Source organism: Epargyreus clarus, unplaced genomic scaffold (assembly GCF_041222505.1).
Source record: "Epargyreus clarus isolate Ecla_fem2 unplaced genomic scaffold, WU_Ecla_fem_2.2 ptg000027l, whole genome shotgun sequence".
Lineage (NCBI taxonomy): Eukaryota > Metazoa > Arthropoda > Insecta > Lepidoptera > Hesperiidae > Epargyreus > Epargyreus clarus.
The window spans coordinates 1,886,507-1,901,398 of NW_027332234.1; the positions used below are offsets into that span (position 1 = coordinate 1,886,507).

A 14,892-nucleotide genomic window follows, 5' to 3' on the forward strand; every position below is an offset into this window, starting at 1 on the left:
TTTCTGAATTATCGTACTTCTTTTCATAAGTATGACTTTACATTTTATTTATTATTTAATTATGAATCAATCTGAATATTGAAGATGTAGGCAAACGAATGCAAATCAAGAAGCATGGTATGCATTGCCAAATTCCGGGAACACACGCAGTACTACAGTAAAGGTTTAAGCGTATTTTCCCCCTAATAAATGAACATGAATTTATGTGAAATGTATATTGTAAATTGTTATCTATATTGTTTTCTTGTTAAATTTCTACTTTGTTATGCCTTGTTATTGTGTAAATAAATACTATCTCATTGAAATAATTACTATCTCATGTACAAAATGTCCTTTATATAAAATTAATATTCTTCTATACAACTGAATATTATATTTAAATAATTTAAATAATAAAAAGACAATGAATATCATCCAATATAAAATAGTTTTATATTTTGTCAATGTACTTTAAATTTACATTATTTTCGTACTGAAATTATTAGCACAATATATTTGTAGGATGTGTAAGGGAAAAGGGATATCACAGTCAATATTGTTATTAGCCACAGAAAAACATAATATTTAAATTTTTACATTTGTTTGTATTGATATAAAACTTAATTTATATTTTTCTGATACACTATTTCTAGAGATTCTATTTAATTGTTTAAATAAAATGATTACATATAAAATATTTTTAATTCCTATATTATGACTAGATTGTTGAATGTTTTACAACATTATAAATTATATGTTATTTTAAATCACATTTTTGCAAATTAATTATGGAAATTACATTTCATTAAGACAGAAAAGGGTGGTAAACAAACGTAGCCCATATCATATTAAGGAGTTTGCGCCATTTTAGGCTAACTGCAAGCGATTTTAAAAGGATTCACGCGTTGCTTCTCTACTAAAACTGGGTTATTAATTATAATAATGATGTCAGGGTCTGGTAGCGCTAATTTCCTCCTTCGGTGAGTTTGAAAGTACTGCATCATGAAGTTGGCGAGTTCAAGCATCGCGATGTTCCGCTGGATTGCATTACTATATCTCCTGACCTATGTTAAGAGTTGTGAGCTAGTGTACAAAGAACTATATTATTTCTAGTTGTAATTTCCGATTAGTTCATGAAGATCTGTTCCATTATAGGGTGTCGCTAGCTGATTATCCAAGAGGGAGCAACGTCGACGCCAAATGGTAGATATCCAATATGTAAAACAATTTTTAATTTCAAGGGCAGCTACCTGCTCCCCTTGGCGACACATCTGTGGTTCAATAACCTTGCATTTACACACGCAAGCTGCACTTAGTTGCCACACCTAATTAACAAAGAACTGTAGCACGAGGTTAGCGACCCCGAGCATGGCGAGCGCGGCGAGGCCGACAGCGGCGCCGGGCGCGAGGCGGCGGCGCAGCGCCAGCGAGCGCGCGCGCAGCAGCGCCGGCAGCACGAACACGTGCACCAAGCCCGACACCGCGCCCGTGTACCTGCACGGATAAAATGGGAACAATCTATTATTTTAATCGATCTCCAGTGATCGATTCACTGAATCGATATTTCATTCTAGAAAATCGAAAGTCGATCTTATCGAAGTTGGTCGAATGTGTTATTTATTATGTGACAGATACGTATTTCAGTTCTAGATTTGGTTCCGATGACTTTATTTTCGCTTTCATCGCCCTTTGTAGCTGAAAAGATTGAAGATTGATTTTTGGAAAATGGATTCTTTGAGCCTCGATTTTTATGTGAATCAATTTATTACACTTCGATTTGATTTGATTCAAGAATCGATCGCAAAAAAAATTTCGACGAAAACGCAAATAAATAATCTGTTTGAACAACTCCATCGTTATAGAAATGATGATTTAGCTATTTAAATTATTAAAATAGCAAAGAAGAGTCCACCTAATGGTAAGGGACGACTATCGCTCTTCCATCCATAGTCTAATCTGTCGCTCATGGAGACCTGTAATCAATTCTAGACTGAAAACTAAATTATAACGCTTTGGATAACCTTACCAAACCCTTCAAAACGGAATATTTCTGTAATTAGGCAAATAATAGGAATGGGGAAGACACCTTCGCAGGCAAACCACAAAGAATTCTGCCAGATGTAGTTCAGTTAATTTAATATATTTATCTGCAATTACCACTTTATATATTATATTTTAATATTTGAATGGTATTATTACCTTATAATAGTTCCAACGTTGGGCCACAAGCACGCAACCAGAATGCACACAGCAACGATGACTAGATTTATAGCTACCCTGAGCCACGCGGTCTCCTTGAACGGCAGCAGCAGGATAGCTTCGGACCGCAACATGTATGCTACTAAAGGATAAACTGTAATCACCTGAAAATTTTAATGTATATCTATAAATAATATAGTAGTGATAAAAATAATAGGTAGGTAGGTATATATTTTTTACCTTCGTATAAATTGTTTCAATAAAAAATGAAATCGAAATTTACCTACGCTTACAATTACAGAGAACGAAAGAAAGATGCTCCCACTTTTGATTACAGGCATTGTTCAACATCACTACTTTGGTAATTACCTACATCAAAATCATCAATGTACCTGGAAAAGTAGCAGCGCCCGAGCCACAGCTGTCATTACATCGTGCATTTCAAAATTATTCAAAATATTCTGAAATACAAAAAAAACATAATATGAGTTATTTTTATATTAATTATCTAAGTATTTTGCTAAGTAAACTGATCTTAAACTTACATCTGAAATACAGGATTTAGCGAGTGGAAAACAGATGTAAAACACTGCACCCACTAAAGTGTACGTGATGGTAACCAAAAGAAACGCTATCGTTAGGTCCCGCCCCTGAAACAGAACAAATGGAAATGTACGTTATGTGGTAAAGAGTATCAAAAAGCCAAAGACGAAAAACAATTTTACATATTATTATAGCGGTAGGAAGTCTTTTAGATCCCTTAAGGTGGTAGAACCTTTTGTGGTTCGACTCTGGCGGCACCACCGCCACCCCTATTTCTACCTAATAACAGCAGTGATAGGCGCTGCTGTGTTCCGTTTTGAAGGGTGTGGTAAGGGAGACAGACTTTTCCGAGGCGTTCCAGCTTAGTCTTCAGGGGTAGCGGCGCATCTGTGGCCGACCTCAGGTAGGAATATCTAATCCTATCCGGGGTTGATTACAGATGTCCATGGGCTGCAGTAGCCACTTACCATCAGGGGGACTGCATGCTCGTCTGCTACTCCTATATTATAAAAAAAGATCGTCGACAAACACCAGGTACGCCACGGAGCGTACCTGCGAGTGACGGGGGGTACCGACTCACGTTGTTCTCCTGGCGCGCGTTGTTGCCCATGATGGTGATGATGATGTTGTGTATGTAGAAGGAGAGCGCCAGCATGCCGCTGAGCGCGGCCGCGTCGCCGCGCGCGTAGCTCTCCGCGCGCCACGCCACGTGCGCGCCCCACGCCGCGCCCTTGCACACCACGAACACCACCAGGTACGCCACGGAGAGGGTACCTGTTGTTAAGTAGGGTTTTATTCTCTATTTCATTGAAAAGAAGTTTTATTTTAGGCAAAATGCCTGAAAAGTTACCGGGCGCTAAACACATTTCAAATTTTGGTATGTACCATATTGGGAAGACTGATAGTGTGCTTTATATGACATGATACGTTTACGGTTGTTTTTATAACCTCTGTTGTATAATTATAACAAATACAACAGACGTTATAATTACAGATTTATTGTCGTGTGTGAAAACAATGCACCACAATTTAATCAGTAACCGTTACCTATTATAATTTAGATATAATTTATAAGCAATTCTACAGATACGTACGTACGTAATACGTAAATACAGCAATAATTAAAATGTAAAGATGTCCGTTATTTTTTAATTCCTTAATTAGCTTTTATTACGTACCTACCTATGTGATTGAATAAATGTTTAAACTCACCCAAAGAGTTAAACTTGGTGAAGAAGGAGACATTCCTGAAGTTAAGTATCGGGAACACGATAAGGGCCACGTAAAAGGGCACGGTGGTGTGCAGCCCCCAGTAGGGCGCGGCGGCCGGCTGCGGAGCGTCCGCGGCAATCATCGGCTCGTAGGCCGGGCAGAGCAACGTCGTGTTGTACTCTGTGCTGTTTGATCGGAGATCTGGAAGAATTAACGACTTTTATGCTATTGAAGTTTTAGAACTGTTTTATTCATTTCCTTTGTTAAACCCATACATAACGACATAGAGGCGAAATATTCAGTAATATTTTGATACTCGCAGACTACGTACGAAAAAGCGCGAGTGCAATTATGTAAGATACTCCTGCTATGATGCTATGATACTCTATTCTCTGTGCGGGGTTGGTTTTTTAGCGCAAACGAATGCTTGTGGATCGCCATTTGTGCGCAATATAGTAACAATGCTTTAAGAGCTAACCCTTACATGGGAATTTCAATCCTATGGAAGGTTGATTATAACAAATATACACAGATTATAATGTTATCAAGAAGTTATCGTCAGATAAACTGCAAGGTCTACTCTGTGTAAAACCTAACTTTAAATGACAATCTTCACACACGAGTTTGCTATAATCTATCTACTTATTTTAGATAATTTTAAATCAATGATGACGATAAACACTCGTAATAATGTTAATTATGATAACAGTTAGATAATTTTTAATCAACGATGACGATAATGTTATGTTAATTATAATAACTGAGAACATCATCAGTATCAAGCATAATAGCTTGACCAGATGCTAACTCACCAACGAGATAGTTGACGGTGTAGTAGAGGAAGTTGGCCATGAGCACCCAGTAGACGACGGTGGCGCCGAGCAGCACCAGCAGGCTGCAGGCGTGCGCCGCCGCCGCCGCGGACCGCCCCAGCAGCGCGCGGCACAGCGCCGGCACCTCGCAACCCTCGCCACCTGCATTTAAATGTGGTTCATATTATAGAAGCAGCCTTGCTAGAAAAATCACCCGTCAGATTAGGTGATCATGCCTGGAGAGCGGCTGGGCTGCAACAGACTCCTCTTAGAGCTAGCATATTTCGATTTGCGTGATTTAGAATCTTATAGCTCCATGAAGTCACCACATAGCAAATGAGAATGTAGTCCCCCCGATCGTAAATCACAGAATAAGCGTCCCGCCTGAAGACTGACTAGACTAAAATGGTCGCCTCAAGTTCGTCCCTACAGTTCCGATGTCCTTGTAGTTCCGGGGCTAGAGCGTCATATGAAGGACTGTCGTATGAAGCGACTAAAAATGGGCTTCCAGGGTTTCGGGCAGTAAGAGTGGGTGCCCGAACCACCCAGTTAACGACCCCGGGAAGAACTCCGCTAGCCGAGAGCCCCGCGAGCTCCACGCCCCACGCCATCGCCAGCAGCGACGAGCCCAGTATCGTGTCCCATGCTGACACCATAGATAAGTAAAAATTACTCACTCCTAACAAAAAAATGTACCCAGTTTTGAGAATTGAAATAGTTGTGTAAAAAAGCTTTGCCACGTCTCCGTGCTAAAATGTCCCTAAAATATTTGAAATAATTATTTATTTATTACGTTAATTACGCAGTATTAGTTATTTATTCGTAAATGTTCTCTAAAAATGTTTGTATTTGTCAAGAATTCAAAAAAAGAACTTACTAAAATAAGCCGTTTGTGGGTTCATTCAATTTCAAGGCGGCGAAGTATCTTTACTAATCTATGGCTGACACAGCAACATTACCGTGGTAGTGGTTGACCCGCAGCAGCAGGTGCGCGGTGTAGAGGCAGAGCGCCGCCATGAGCGCCAGCAGCAGCAGCGCCGCCGCCAGCCCCGCGCGCTCCACGCCCCACGCCATCGCCAGCAGCGACGACCCCATTATTGTGTTCCATACTGAGAAACTGTCACACGAGATTGATCATCGCGAACTGCTTAACGCCCGTTGATAATAAACCTATCTGTCTGTTTATCAACCAAAGATCAAAAGATGTCAATTTTATCTACTTCCAAAAATTCTCAATTCTTTTTAGTAGGCAAAAATTGACAAACTTTGATCTTTAACAGTCAAAACATTAGATATTGAAAATATGTAAGTTTTTTTTTTTTTTTTTTTTTATAATATAAGGGTAGCAGACGAGCATGCAGTCCACCTGATGATAGGTGGCTACTGCCGCCCATGGACATCTGTAATCAACCCCAGATAGGATTAGATATTCCTACCTGAGGTCGGCCACAGATGCGCCGCTACCCCTGAGGACTAAGCTGGAACGCCTCGGAAAAGTATGTCTCCTTTACCACACCCTTCAAACCGGAACACAGCAGCGCCTAACACTGCTGTTATTAGGTAGAAATAGGTGTGGCGGTGGTGTCGCCGGAGTCGAACCACAAAGTACAACTTATTTACAGTTATAGTTAATTAACTGAATACGCTAATTCATCGTCAACATCGTTAATTCTATAAATTAAAAATTAAAGATCTTTATTCAAAATAGAAGATTAAAAAAGAAGAAAAGAACTTACATAGTCACCAGGGAGCTTTGTTTCTTCTTTTCAGGTATAGCAGATTTTTCAAAAGTTCGTTTATACGTTGCCAAAATCTCCCTCGCTGATAAATCGGCTGGTCCCTGAAAAGTATAATAATAATCATCGTATAATAAAGCATTGAAAAAAAAAGAAGCTAACTTTATCAGACAAGGAAACGAGTCATAAAAAATATTTGCGACAAATGACAAAGAGCAGTGAAACTAAAATAAAATTAATCTTGGTTCAAGGTAGTTAAGTTATCAAGACCAGACGATGAGTGGTGAGTGATGACACACTATGTCGTGTGATTTACGACTGTTTCTGATAATAATTAAGCGAGTTATCATTCCCCTTTTTCGTTTTGGAAGTTCCGTACTTTCCTTAAAATTTGAAAATGGAGGTACTTGGAAATTAGGTGAATGGTTTGATAAGAACCTGCTCCTTTTCGAAGTCGGTTACAAACAGTGTTATTGCCATCTAAATTTAATTGATAATTTAAGTCCGAAAAGTCAGTCTTGGACTCTAAGCTCGGCCTCCAATCGTAGAGGGTTATAATACCTACCTACATTAATCTGTTTATCAGGTCGTTGGTATTTTTCCTTATTTACTCATCTTAAACATACAATGACTCACATCTAGATCCTATTTATGACTAATGATATAACCTTCGATGATCTGATGGATAGATGTTATATCACCTATTATATTGATATAAATTAATAATTAATAATAATATTATTATGTGGATACCTATAATTTGGTTCTTATAAAAATGTACTATACTTACTTACTGTGGGTGATATTGCTATTACCATTTTAGTGCCTTTAAGTAGTCGGAAAAATGTAAATTCTCACGCGCGCTATTAATAAGTCTACCATTTTACTGATAAATCGGATATTTATAGGAACACTACACTACACTACACGAGATATTTCATATTTCTCGTGTAATCAATGCTTTGATTGTTACTGCTCGTAAAACAATAAAGGAAAAAAAATAAATTGATTACATATTAAGTTTCATATAAATATGTTGCAGCTGGAAAGTGGAGTTAATATGTGGAATTATAAGTATGTTGTATGAGTAGATAATTTATATTTAAGTGGTATTTTAATAACTCGTTTTAATTTCCAAATCCATCCATTGATGATATTAGTTTTTCTAACTTAATAAAAGCAATCTTTTAAAATGCGGAAATGATTGTGTTTACTTGATTATCTACTAATGTATGATTTTATTATGAAAATTACGAGCATTACAAAAGTTTAGTTTAGTTACTTTTAAATAGCTAACTACTTACTTAAATAACTTTTACAATATGTGCAAATATTCTGATAAGTAGGGGTGTATTTTAATTTTTAAACTTAATGCAATAGAACAATAACAGGAAATCGTCCATATTTCATGAAATTATATTATTTACATCATTAAATTATACACATATTAATCAGTAAAATTACAATAACACAAAAGATAAAGTGAGAAGAAAGTACCTAATTGGCGTAAATACCTCCCTACGTTTTAATAACTGTGCAGCTTAATATGCAGTAAGTAGTGTAACCCAAGGATTTTATTTAAATGTAACACTATTTAATCTACTGATATAGTGAGCAAATCCCTATGAAGGGCTACAAAAAGAATTATTTTACATGAATAAAACTTAAAATTTGCTTGGATACAGCAATTAAATTATAGCATACCAAAGAGTCGGAGGTGCTGCCACTGGTGATGGTCTTGTAGGCCGGAGCCAGCAGCGGCGTGGTCTCGGCGCGCATCACGCTGCAGTAACTGCTGTGACTACTCGTGGCCAACGACAGGTACGACTTGCTGTGTGGTGGAAATACTGTAGTTTATTATATTATATCAGTGTCAAACGAACATGCAGCCCGCCTGATGATATGTGGCTACTGCCTGTAATTAACCCCAGAGTCCTACCTGAGGTCGGTCGCAAATGCTTTAGTACCCCTGAGGACTAAGTTTAAATAATCTCGCCTCGGAAAAGTATGTCTCCCAAACTTCACCCTCCAAACCCCAATACAGTAGCGCTTAACACAGTGGTACCTCTACAACCCCAAAGGGTTTTACCACCTAATAAATTGACACCAACCACCATGTTGTTGTGTTCTAACTTTTAGGGTGTGAAAATACCATTACGAAAAACTAAATTGTGTTTTTTATATGTCATTTAAAATGTATGCTTTATTTGTTGTCCATATGCCATTCATAAAATTCAAGATAATAGAACATTGCTCGCGTGCCACGATTATAACTAAATTATTGATTGACGAAGTAATTACATATTATTATTATGTGTTGGCAAGAAGTAGTCCGACTAAAATTAGCTTTTGTACAATGCTTCAAAGCTCCACCAACTAAATTAAACACTAATTAAATTAAATTATTATAAAATCACGATTTTTAATCAAATTTTATATAATTATCAAATTAAAAATGATAATGATGATGACGAAGAGACATTTTTGAAGCTACTTACTTGTGTGTGTTCCGTCTTCGGTCTTCAGCACAATCGCAGTCAGAGAAGTCTGAGGGTGCGCTACCAAATATTCTGCGGAAAGTAGGAATCTGTTATCATAGTAAGCTGGCCTAACTCGTAGTCCGCGGTCAAATGCCGAGGACGTGGCCGTGATGCACGCTTAAATATATGGTAAACCCCAAAATAATTGATAACATTCGTATCAAACTAAAGATTTTAATCATATTATTATGTACTTACTTAATTATCATACAACTTTATACAAGCACAAACTATACAAAATATTAACTAACATCATAGAAAATAGTTCCCTCTTGCAAAATCTCCTTATAAATAAGTTACATGGATATGTAATTTATTTCTATTTTCAACAATGTGCGACTTCAAAACAGCCTATTCGTGTACTAGCCTCAAATGCTGTGAGTAACATTGTAACTAATTACAAACAAGTATGCATCTGTTTACAATTATAAAACAAAGATAAATCTTGTAATACATGATATCTTGATATCCATTGCTTACATAATGGTTCTGCAGGTTTATTAGGGTCACCTTAGGTCAAGCACAGGCCCTTGTGCATATAAAATTTAGGGGCCTTTAGACAAGACTAGATAATAGGTAAACGTCGATTATGAATTACTGTTAGTGAGTTTGAGTCGCTGCTTCTTCTCTATGACAAAACCCTTGCGAAGTGATAGGTTATTGACGATCAATGTCCCTGTAGTTCCGGGACTTGTCCCTGTAGTTCCGGGACTAGAATAGGGCTACGGTATCCCCTGCCTGTCGTAAGAGGCGACTAAAAGGGGGCTTCCGGGGTTGCCGGCGGCAAGAGTGGGAGCTCAAACCGTCCGTAGAGCAACCCCGAGAAGGACGGCGGCATGTGTGGTCGCATGCCGTCGTAAACACTAGATGTGAGGGAGGAGCGTAAAGTGCTCCCCCCAGGACAGAGCCCGACCGGGGTATCGCGCTTGGAGGACTCCGGTTGTGTTCCATTGGAAATCCCGGAGTTCTCCACCAAGCGCTGAGGACGGCCACCGGGGGGTTTTAGTGCGGTAAAAATCCCACATAACCCGGCGTCGCTCCCACGTCGTCGGGTACCTTTTGAAGGTTTCCCCCTCGAAAACAAAAAAAAAAAAAAAAAGGTTATTGACGATCAAAATGTTTTTTTAAAGTGAATATTTTTTTTTCTACAGGATCTTTACCCATTTCCTCAAAGATATAAGGTTAAAGTTCAAACAATGCTTCTTATTCCTAATTGCACTGAGCTGATAAAAGTTCCATAAGTTCAATACTATCTGGATGACGAAAGTTTTATCGGTATTTCATCATCTTTTACAAACATTGTGTATATTGACAAACAATTAATATAATAGAATAGGTATAACTACATCTAACATAATATAATACTGTATGAGGACCACGGCTTCCTTAGCAACACCTACCTGTTCTCAACGATTAAGTAAAGCTTATAGAAAAATGCGTTTAATTCGGTTCAAGTTTACACTAAGAGTAACTAACAATAATAATTAATAATAACGATAAATGTATCATTCATAACTCCGAATTAGGACTTTTTGTGTCATGGGTGCTACAATAGACACATACGTACCATAAAGAAAAGAAAAATAAAAAACACCCACACGAGAATGGAAATTTAAATTCATCATTTTAGATAGCCGCAGTCTAGCCGGGGATCGAACCCACTGCGTGTTAGATGGTGAACGCTCAACCACCGGGGTATTTGATATAATTTGTAATACTTAAATGTTGTTTTTGTTTTCATGTTCTCAACGGTGTTTAAAATTAGCTTTTTTTATGTGAATTTGGTATAATTATATTAATTTGGTTTCTATTTCTTAATGTTAATATGTTATATTTTAAGTAAATATTCTAAAATAATATCTAAGCTCAATATCTGTGCACAATACATTAAAATATAAAATAGATAATAAATCCTAAAAAAAATGAGTTTTATGTTCGTTTACAAGATTATTTGAATTTCGGAAGAATTAAATTTTGCTTAAGCTTATTAAATACCTTTCAATCCATACTTAATTAATATAAATCAAATTACATAACTGTATAGGTATATATCGTCATCGTCATCAACCTATTATTGTCCCACTGCTGTGCTCGGGTCTCCTCCCAGAATAAGAAGGATTAGGCCATAGTCCACCACGCTGGCCAAGTGCGTATTGGTAGACTTTGATTAACGTAGCGTAGATTTTTCAAAGGTTCCTTTGAGTCTTTTTTTAAATAAATCTCTCAGATATGCAGGTTTCCTCACGATGTTTTCTTTCAAGCAAGTTTTAATCTTTTGAAGCAAGTGATAATTAATTTCTAATACGCACATACCTTTGAAAAATCAAAGGTGCATGCCTAGGATTTGAGCCTCCGACCCCTCCTTCCAGAGGCCGAGTTGCTAAACCATTGGGCTATCACTTATATTATATTAGGTATATATAGATAACAGAATCTAACGACGCTTAGTAACAAACGCAACGTATTATTAAAAATTTCACGTTCTTAAACGTATGCGGGCGTATGGTAGATATGTGCTCGCACTGAACTATGGGGCATTGACACATTTATCATCAAAAATTATGTCAATGCTTTACTAAGAAATTAATTGAACGCGTCATTGCTCAGTTTATCATACATACGTTAAGCGTAAATTAAGTTAATTAAAAATATTAATAACTACTTTTTAAATTAAAAATATTAACATTAATTGGACATTTTTAATACCTGTATCCTAAATTACTAACTCAATTACGCACGAATAAATACAAGTCCTTTTTACCAACTTCACATATATTTTCTTTTATAAGTAAATAGATATAATATAACCACTTTCTGGTGCCTCAGTAGTCATAATATACTTAAATAATTCTAGAGGGAGGCCTATGTCCAGCAGAGGACTTCAAAAGGCTGATGATGGATGATGGATGAATGGATGGATACATTCTGAAAAAACTTTGATGCACACTGCACATAACTCGATGACATAATTTATTTAATAATTTTTTCAAAAGATATTTGAGTACTAGTGATCACGTGTCTTTTCAGTAGAAAGAAGTGTTATGGTTCCAATAAGATTTGGTAAACTTTTTATACCCTTATATTCTCAAAGCAATCTCTACATAGAAATCCCTCAACCTAAGCTATAAGTTTCATCGTTATTGAAATAAGCCAGTTAAATTCTAAAGCACATGCTATTCAATACGAATATGTACATCTATACTAATATTATAAAGAGGAAAACTTTGTTTGTTAGTTTGATTGTAATGAATAGGCTCAAAAACTACTGGTCGATTTTAAAAATTCTTTCACCATTCAAAAGCTACATTATCCACGAGTAACATAGGCTATATTTTATATGAAATATATTTGATAAATAGATTTTGAGGCGGTACAAAGTTTGCCGGGTCAAAATATTATATATCCTTGCTAGTATTATACATAGTTCTTCTTATGAAACTTCAATATTATTGACCTAAACCACTGATTTTGACTACATAAGCCTCAAAACTGTATGAAATCGTAATTATAGCGTTTTGATTTATAAAAGTGCTATAAAACCTTACTCTTAACATTCAAGTGATATAATTGTATTCCACTAGATACTTAGTATCAATCGATAATCACTGGGACCAAAAACTTCGTCCTATTACTTGAATTCCTAAAATTTGACATTACATTGTTAAGTAGGTATTTTACTGCACTTGTAATGTAAACACAATGATAATCGAAAACCGAGTACAAAAACATTATTAAATCCACTCACCCATAACTATCCACAGAGCGTAAAGAACTTGAGGCTGATTCACCTCCACTTTTGTTAGTTATATCCCTTATCAAACGCATTTTGATGTGCGTTAAGCAAACTTTTTAGATATACCCACAAAAAGTTAGACACAGCGGCCCTGTCGGCGGTTTAGTGACGTTTGGCATGTAATCGGGCGCCCGCAAGTAAATATACTTTCCCAGATTTATTAATAATTGCCTGAAGATAATAGTGTAACTGAACTCATCATATCTGCGGAGATATACGGCGATTACGTACATGACCGTCTTCAATTTATTTCGTCACATTTCCTGGCTGCCTTCAGAACATTTATTGTTTACTTTGTTCATGAACCAATCTGTGATTTCATATTTTTTTTATTTGAATGTACAATTTATTAATAAATTTGATTTGATAATAAGTTCAGAAGTTATTATTATTAATTTTAATTTCATGTAAGCATTAACTAAGGTAGAGTTTACTAATTGTATACTAATACAAAACTTGAAAGAGTTAAATAAAACACCCATTTCATAACAAAATCTTTTATTTACAATAATTATAATAGTTATCTAAATTACGACTAAAAAATAAATTAAGCTTCTGAAATCAAACTGATTTTCACAGATCTTACAATGTTAACATAAGAGTGTTAGAAAGAATTTAAAGATTGTAAAATTTTGAAGAAGTAATTCTTTGGCTGTTGTATAAAGTTAAGTTGTTAAGTACAATAGCAAATATATATTAAACTTTAAATATAATACCACATTTTAGACAAAAAACTGATAGTGCTTAATTACATAAGAACGTGTCTCAATTACTATATACCAAACATACATACAAGAACTGTAAAATAGCTTGGTTACACATAGATTAAGTGAAAAGTGAAAAGATTTTTACAAATTCATAGTTTTCGATCTAATAGGAACAACTGTGTGTGTATTATAAGGAAAACGTTATAAAATAATATTTTTAACATGCATCGCATACATATTTGGAATGTGTTTCAGTGCCAATGAAATCTTTCATATAAAACAAATATTATTAAGACTGAATATTTTTTTCGCTAACAGTTGTTCATATATTGGTTTATCTCATAGGAATATTAGTTAAAATGTGTTTTTTAAAACTGTCCTATAATTAGATGTTGAAGCCCATTTTCCTCATACATGCTTTGTGCTCTTCTATCAGGGGTCCACAGTTCTCCTCACCATTCTCGATAATACTGGAAAACGTTTAAAGCTCATATTAATTTCCTTTAAGAAGAAGAGTGTAGTCCAGCTGAAGTCAAAGAATAACTGCTTATAGACATTAGTAGACAACTTAAAATAGGATTATAGTTCCGAGGTTGGCAAAATATGAACTGCTACCACTTTGGACTAAGTTAGGATGTTTAAAGTAAATTGCTCTCTCTTACAAAACCCTCAAAACCGTGTGCGCTCAATAATAAGATTTGAATGGGAATAAATATAAAAAGAACGTAAGAAATTATTGTGCAATAACTCTACCACACTCTGATTTTCCTACGAACTGATTTTTTTGAATAAAAGCTATTAATTTTTTATAATTATGTAGACCAATGTATATATAAATTTCTGTTTGTTTGTCTGGTTCTCATGCAATAAGATTGTGGTGTGAAACAATGTGACTGAATATAATAAGTTGCTTTGTATTTGTAAATGTAAACATGTTACAATGTGAGTTTAGTTACAATTGGAATTGTAGTAATGTCTACTAATATTGCATCAATATTTTACTTCGAACTAAACAGAAGTCCAAAATGTATCTATATGTATGTAACTCATTTTTCAAATAATTAATTTTGGTATCCAAAAAATATTTGCTAAGCTTTTGAGACATCCAATTTCAATAACCAAAAAAATGTAATCGTAATTTTGGAAAAATAAGCACCTATTGCGTAATAAAATGTGAAAATAACCTCACCAGGCATCTCGCGCGCGCTTCGTCTCCGGACACGCGCAGCACGGCTTCAGCTTCGGCTTCTCCCCGCCAACCGCTGCCGGCTCAGCCACTTTCACTTCCACACCTTTCGCACTAGCGTTGCCCATTTTAATTAGAATGTTATTGCAATTTGCAAGGTCCCCGTACTCCGGATAAATTCTGAG

At 35.9% G+C, this 14,892-nt stretch overlaps 1 protein-coding gene across 2 annotated transcripts; it reads right to left on the reverse strand.

The window, feature by feature from the left end:
• Positions 1 to 1,303: 1,303 nt before the first annotated feature.
• Positions 1,304 to 13,122, reverse strand: LOC140753926 (sodium-coupled neutral amino acid transporter 9 homolog). Of its 2 annotated transcripts, none has more exons than XM_073088768.1 (12): positions 12,767 to 13,122; positions 8,980 to 9,051; positions 8,186 to 8,312; positions 6,482 to 6,585; positions 5,705 to 5,862; positions 4,746 to 4,907; positions 3,934 to 4,134; positions 3,302 to 3,495; positions 2,724 to 2,828; positions 2,571 to 2,639; positions 2,179 to 2,342; positions 1,304 to 1,473 (listed from the first exon to the last, which is right to left on the reverse strand). In XM_073088768.1, the coding sequence occupies exons 1-12, from the start codon at positions 12,844 to 12,846 to the stop codon at positions 1,305 to 1,307; spliced, it is 1,605 nt and encodes a 534-aa protein (XP_072944869.1). In that variant the 5' UTR covers positions 12,847 to 13,122; the 3' UTR covers position 1,304. The 2 variants fall into 2 exon arrangements, with proteins under 2 accessions (XP_072944869.1, XP_072944870.1); XM_073088769.1 differs by lacking the exon at positions 12,767 to 13,122 and adding an exon at positions 12,567 to 12,743.
• Positions 13,123 to 14,892: the final 1,770 nt, after the last annotated feature.

What these genes read in the sequence shown, in the direction of transcription:
- LOC140753926 (XM_073088768.1), bottom strand. Translation starts at nt 12,846, where the DNA reads ATGCGTTTGATAAGGGATATAACTAACAAAAGTGGAGGTGAATCAGCC. An exon ending in GCAGCACCTCCGACTCTTTG is followed by an intron (nt 6,586 to 8,185) that starts GTATGCTATAAT and finishes TATACTTTTCAG; the next exon opens with GGACCAGCCGATTTATCAGC. An exon ending in CTAAATCCTGTATTTCAGAT is followed by an intron (nt 2,640 to 2,723) that starts GTAAGTTTAAGA and finishes TTTGTATTTCAG; the next exon opens with AATATTTTGAATAATTTTGA.